We start from the raw sequence: 7,021 nt of genomic DNA on the forward strand, positions 1-7,021 counted from the left end.
TAAGGTCGGAGCCTGATTATCAGCGCTTGTGCAGAACGCTGGAAATGCCTTTTAGGAAGATAGACGAGAACCGCAAGGTAATTTAAAGCTTAGGAAAGACATTATTAACAGTTTACAATCTCTTGCCTCAGGCTTTTCCACAGGAAGCCCAAGTAATGAGCTCTTGAAACACAACACCTCCATTTGCTGTGAGGTAAGAGTCACGTTTCGCTAAATCAAACGGTTGTTACGTAATGATTTAATCGCAAAGGTCACGCATTGCTTTTCGTTTCGCACATGGCCTTTTTTCTGACGGAAAATGAAAAATATCCGTCCTCTTTCAGTGGGTCTTGATCACCTGTAAGTAAGATTGATGTATTAGAGAACAGCGAGGATATTGGCTGTTTTGATATTAAATCGACTTAAGGGATCCTGAAGAAACTATGTTAGGAAACCACATTGCTTTCCGTCCCAAGCTAAAAATAACCCACGTTTCGTATACATCGACATATTCAACACCCTCATTTCTCCTATCTGTTCCCTTATTTTCTCTTGGCAGCAGCTTCTCAAAGACACGCTGAAAACCATGAGCAGCGGTGTATAAAAATGGAAAGGTACTCTATATACGATAAACTCGCCTCTTATATAAGCCGCAGATTATTTTCCTCGCAAACAAAGGCCCTAATGTTACAACTGATAAAAAAGAAAAAAAAACCTATTCATCTCACGTAGGCTTATAACCTTAGAACATATTAAGCTTTGTATACCGTTTTCTCGGATAAAATTCCAGCTGGGTGGTTTCAAACAGAAGCTCTCCCACCCAAAAGTTTACATAATCAAGTGTTATCAACTTCTTCTTTAGTCTGTGAAGAACACTTCGTGGTCATTTCTTACACCCAACCATGCAAGATCTCTCTGCTTGCACTTAAGAGACCCAAAACGCCCCACAGCATTCGCCCTGCTAGAAGTTTTCTGATTTTCTAAAGCGAGAGACGCTAGAGACTAGTTGCCTCGCCTGCAGAGGTTTAAAGGGCGATGAGGCCGAAGATTTAATGGTCTTTTACATACAGCATACTTTTCCTTAGCTGTAACAGTATTTGAAGGAAAACGTTTACTTCGACAAATATAGCAAGACGCGTTTATTGATCGTAGGCTTACACAAAAACAAAATCATAATCTCAGGGATCAGACACGTGACCGGACCATATATAGTAGAAGTCCATGTGCAATTTTTATAGAAGCTAATGTAGTGAAGTGGGTAATCAACGTTCCTCATGAAGTCACAGGACAACCAGGTTACGTAACAAACAGACGCATCTTGCTGTGGCGTATCTTAGGGAGGGGGGTTCTATGAGGCTCGCTCTTCGCTGGAATCACTCGTCACTTGCTATTACAGAGGGGCCACATTTCCCTGAACTTTCCTTAGAAATTGTAAAAATTTAGGAAGCTTGGCAGTAATCTGCTCCGGTTCCCAGTTTCCCTCATTTAGTACTTGGTCCCATTCTTCACAGTTGAGATGAACATTCGGCTTTTCATGATTGACAAAAGACATTAAACAAACAAAATACATTAGTAATGAAAATAAATTAAAACAATATACAAATGCTGTAGCAATACTCACATCAACTGATCCCATTTAAGCACAGAAATAATTACTGATTGTAACTCCACGATACCTCATGGTCACGCTTCAGATGAATTGTAGGTCCTCTCATATAAATATTTTACAACGACGTTAATCCGACCATTCACTTCTTGTTACCAAAAGTTTACTTCTATTAAGAACCGAATCTTATTCAAATTTTCCAAATGAGTGGACATAACTGTTTAATAAATGCGACCCTTTTCGCTTATTGCCTGTATCTTGTAAAGTAATTAATAAAGACACGTCACCGAGCTGCCCACTTTGGGAGGTGGGATGTAAATGTAGAGATGTGATGTGAATGAGATGTGAATGCAATGTGATGTGAGTATAATGTGAATATAATGTGATGTGGTGTGATGTGAATGAGATGTGAACGTAATGTGATGTGAATATAATGTGAATGTAATGTGATGTGGTGTGATGTGAATGAGATGTAATATGAAGCTGAATGTGAATGTAAGGTGATTTGATTTGATGTGAATGTGATGTGAACGTAAGGTAATGTGAATATGATGTAAACGTAATATGATGTGAATGAGATGTGAATGTGACGTGTGAGATGTGATGTGAATTTAATGTGATGGGATTTTATGTGAATGTAATGTGAACGTAATGTGATGTAAATATGACGTATATGTAATGTGATGTCATGTAAATGTGATGTGAATGAGATATGATGTAATGTGAATGTGATGTAATGTGAATGCGATGTAATGTGAATGTGATGGGAGGTGAATGTAACATGATGTGATTTGATGTGAAAGTGATATGATGTGAACGTAATGTTATGTGAATATGATGTAAATGTGAATGTGGTGTGATGTGATGTAATGTGAAGTGCATGTAACGTGATATGATTTGATGTGAATGTGATGTGATGTGAACGTAATGTGACCTGAATATGATGTAAACGTGAATGTTAAAGTGAATGTGATGTGAACGTAATGTGATGCGAATGTGAATGTGAAAGTGAATATGATGTGATGTGAACGTAAAGTGATATGAATATGATGTGGATGTAAAAGTGAATGTGACGTGAATGTAAAAGTGAATATGATGTGATTTGGCTAGACATGATGTGATGCGAATGCGTTGTGATGTGGTATAATGTAGTATGATGCAAGTAAGTAACGCACCGATGACTCAGTGAGCGAAGGGACAAGCAAGGCTGTTTGGTGGACACTTAACATCTCAGGCATCAAAAGCAACGGAACAACAGCCAAGGCAACAAGGTTGTGGCTGAAGTTAATCTTAGGGAAAAAATGAACATCTGCCTCTAAGCCCGATTCCGTTGCTTTCCCTGTACAATCGAATCTGTTCAATCCTACAAATGTATCTCCATATGTTCCAAAATAGAGTCGAGTTTCATGTATCTAAACCGTAGTTATGCTACTCCTTCAGATATCAGGTTTTAAACAAAATAAATATGAGCTCATATCGCTAACTAAGCCACCTGTGATCGAACGAAGAAAAAATGATATTCATGAAGAATTGCACCTGATGGTGAGGACGAATTTGAATCAGGGAAATGCATATAAGTGTTAAACTGTTTGTGTATGATTAACAATACCTTCGCTTCTGATTCATTGAAACTGTACGCATCAGTCTGGTCGGCATTCACTTTGTTTAACTGGTCTTTGCTAACAGTTAAAGTAAACGCGTCTCCGTCATGTTCATACCGATATGTCTTTCGAAGGCAGCGGCGCTGAAAAGACAGGTCAAACCCATCTGGTAGCTCGGAAATTGGTGGAAACTTCAGCTGACCATCATCAATCCTCATCTTCATGAGGTAGTTTTCTAAAAGTTTGCGCTCTTTTTCTGCTTGTGGTTTTGTTTGTGGAAACTTTGGAACTAAAAGAGGAAAGAAGTGAGGTCAGACTATGTCCTTTTTTGTTCTGCATAGTAACATACATGCAATTTTTTCATTCGAGTCTCAAACCTTAAATTATCGTCATTTCAATTTCATTATATGTCATGGGTGGACCAACCACTTGAAGTTAATTATATTCAGATTTTAGGCCCTGCCCTTTCACCGACCAGGCTTAAGGTGACCATCAAACTTAGTCTGGCGTGCTAATAACCTATTTAGCCTGAAATTTTTCTGTTCTTGAATGGGAAGGAAATGCCACGAAGTTGTAAGCAACTATATTATCATAAATGTCCCACAGTCATATCTAGAGAAGTAAATAACACGCAGAATCATATGATACAGAATCATAATATTTCTTTTATCTTAAGTTTGAGAGAAACGTTTCCTTACATGTTCGTATTTTCAAACGGCAATCAAATCCTGCAGACGGCGATAGAATGTCGATTGTCATTTGCTGATTAAATGTATCGCTGATGTAGAAAATTGGTGCGTTCGATGCATCTCCACTATGGTCGTCATGCAAGATTTCTGTCGAGGTGTTTCTGACAGAAAGTTGAGGGCTGCGACGGAACGCCAGGGAAGACGCTGAAGCGCCTTCGACCCCAGGTTCTTTTTCGATGAGCCATACCTGATAACAGAGGGATAATGATAACAAATAAAGAGAGAAAATTTGGTCGGGCCCTGGCTAATTTACACCGTCTGTAAGTGAAATCTTGGTGAACTGGTTTAGCAACACTTTTATATTCTTTAACTGGCCAGACGCGAAACAAAATGTCAGAAGGCTCTCTTCTGCTAGACGTGTAATCATGCTTGTCTGTTATTGCAGTGTTACGAACCCTACACAGCCTCTATTTCGATAGCTCAGAGTTCATCAGCAAAAAAATTACTTGAAACTGCTCAAGGTATAAGGATCATAAATCAAGACAATATCCCTTAATTCGTCGTGTTATCTCCCTGTACACTATTTGATACAATATGCATAATAGAACACCATGGTGCTCACAGAGCTACCTTAAAATCAATCGACACCATAGGTTTGATAAAAAGTATAGAAGGCCAGATCGTTAAGAACATTTTGGTAGAGTAGAAACACGCCTTCAGGAGCTTTAATAGAGTTAATAAAAAGCTGTTGAACGCTATGTGAACTGTGGGGGTTGTAAAATTTCCTTTTATCTGAGCTAACATGGCTTAATGTTTGGGTTAGGATGGTTAGGACGGAGATCTAGCATTTTTCTCGATCGAACGTTTTAATTGGTTAATTTAAAGTACATGAAATGGCAGTAAAACACAATTAGAAAGGTGATGGCGTCATAGCCCTACTTAACGATGCTTAACGGATTAACGAACAAAGGTGGAGACGTGAATCAGCTTGGGTTCGACATCTGTCTACCTTTAGCTTGACATAGATGTCTTTTTCGGGTTGAGTGTGCTTGCTTAGTGACCTTAGTCTAGAGGCAACGGTAGCCCCAACCCGGCAGGAAAAATGATTCGGCACATGTTTGGGTTAGGATGATGAGGATGGAAATCTAGCATTTTTCTCCATCGAACGTTTTAATTGGTTAATTTAAAGTGAACGAAATGGTAGTAAACACAATTAGAAAGGTGATGGCATCTTAGGCCTAGTTAACGATGCTTAAGGATTAACGAACAAAGGTGGAGACGTGAATCAGCTTGGGTTCGACATCTGCCTACCTTTAGCTTGACATAGATGCATTTTTCGGGTTGAATGTCCTTGCTTATTGACCATAGTCTAGAGGCGACGGTAGCCCCAACCCGGCAGAAAAAATAATTTGGTACATGGTTAAATTACCTTGACTAGAAATTCTAAACCAGATGGCGTTAAGAAGGTGAGGTCGTATCGTAGGTCATCACTAGCTGTGCATGCATAAGCTTTGAGAGACTTTTCAGTCTGCTCAACTTCGATTGTCTCAACTTTCCGGAATATTGTCTCCCAACGATCGTCATCCTTTGATTCAATTCTCGCTTTGACCTCCTTCGGGGTGAAGATGTCATCCTCTTCATCTACCGAAAGAAGTATGAAAAAATCTCTGATTGATACCTCACCAATTCGCCGAAAGACTCATAAAATCTACAGGACTGACCTTCATCAACCTTGATTAGGTAGGCGTGACCAAAATAACACGAAATAACTACCATGACCATCTCCTCCTCCTTCTTTTTGTGAATTTGCTTCAAAAACCGCAGGACCTCTTCTTCTAGGATTTCCGTGCCCACAAAACCAGAGGGTGTTTCCTTTGAAATAATACATTCATTAGTTGAAGTAGCCGGCAAGATATAAAAACACACCTTTCATAGTGAGACGTTCACAAGAACCATCACGCACAGTTTCGTGGATAAGAAAAAGTCTAAGAGATAAATAGACCTGGTGTTTGCAGTTCTTAAATTCTCTTCAATGCTTGATGATTTCTCGACATGATTTCATCACATCGTTGGTATAAAAACCTGAATGTAGCTCTAATGTAAGACGACGAAGCAACTGCAGTTCTGTACTTTTATGCTGAATCTCTTGTAGTGCCGCCTTTTTACTCCCAAAACACTCGCCCATGGGCGGCTAAGCAAGTTAAAGACGAAGCCTGCTGGCTAAACTAGTTTTTGGCCGACGGAATGGGTTGATGTGTAACTTTTGCTTGCAATATCATTAACACTCCTAGATTACCATCTAGCAAATATCGTCTTGTTGTACCAAGAGATTTTCAAAAGGGACATTAAAGAGAATCTATGGTAGTTAGAAAGGATAGTTAGTAATCGAGTCTTGCGAGCGAAGGGACCAGCACAACTGGTTCTGTTTCCGTGAGTGTCTCAACGAACTATTCTTTTTCAAGTTGAAACGGTGGTCGAAGCCCTCTTCCAGTACTCCCAGGAGGGTTCCGATAAAAATAGGGTTGAATAATTAAAGAAAAAATAAAATTATTAGCTTTCACAGCATTTTTTGTTAGGTATTTCCTTCAAGACAGATTTGAATTCAACGACATACCCCTTTTAAAGGATCGTCCTGTAGTTTTAATTTGAAACACTTGTCTCTGGATAGTGGCGGTTGTGCGATGGATAGCTTAAACTCATGGTCTTCTTCCAAATGTGCAGTGTCCACATGGACAACTTTTGCAACGTATTTTTCCTTGCCTCCATTCTTCATAGGGGAGAAAAATGATAATCGCATACTTAACATGGTAAGTAACGTTCCCTTTGAATTCAATAGGCATTTGGTGTAATTGTTCCGGTTATTAGAGAGATGCACGCGCTCTGATGGGTCGAGGATTGCGTCTTACCTAACTATAATCACCTCGCGCGAGGAAGCGCGAGGTAATTGTGGCAGGAGTGCTAAATTTCAAAGTGGTTGCCTCGCCTTTTGTCAATGTTTGCGAGGAAGTGATGAGCACGATAGAAGAAAATTCAACCGCGAAAAGCAAAAGAAGGATATTAAGTTTTTGTTGATTTAATTAAATAGACCTGCCAAAGCTCCTTGCTTATCTTGATACGAGTAATCACCAGCACCTGAGCAATTATAC

General features: G+C 39.4%; 1 protein-coding gene across 5 annotated transcripts in view; it reads right to left on the minus strand.

Annotated features, from left to right (window-relative positions):
- Window positions 1–1,103: 1,103 nt before the first annotated feature.
- LOC131790899 (uncharacterized) overlaps window positions 1,104–7,021 on the minus strand; it is a 14,576-nt gene continuing 8,658 nt past the window's right edge. For all 5 annotated transcript variants that reach the window (XM_066159063.1, XM_059108156.2, XM_066159061.1 and 2 more), the window contains 6 exons: window positions 6,490–6,642; window positions 5,597–5,747; window positions 5,305–5,516; window positions 3,885–4,122; window positions 3,195–3,475; window positions 1,104–1,507 (listed from right to left, as the gene is read on the minus strand). In XM_066159063.1, coding sequence (XP_066015160.1) covers window positions 1,370–1,507; window positions 3,195–3,475; window positions 3,885–4,122; window positions 5,305–5,516; window positions 5,597–5,747; window positions 6,490–6,642 — 1,173 coding nt within the window. In that variant the 3' untranslated portion in view covers window positions 1,104–1,369. The remainder of the gene's footprint in view (window positions 1,508–3,194; window positions 3,476–3,884; window positions 4,123–5,304; window positions 5,517–5,596; window positions 5,748–6,489; window positions 6,643–7,021) is intronic.

The sequence above is a fragment of the Pocillopora verrucosa genome, chromosome 12, assembly GCF_036669915.1.
Source record: "Pocillopora verrucosa isolate sample1 chromosome 12, ASM3666991v2, whole genome shotgun sequence".
Taxonomy (NCBI): Eukaryota; Metazoa; Cnidaria; class Anthozoa; order Scleractinia; family Pocilloporidae; genus Pocillopora; species Pocillopora verrucosa.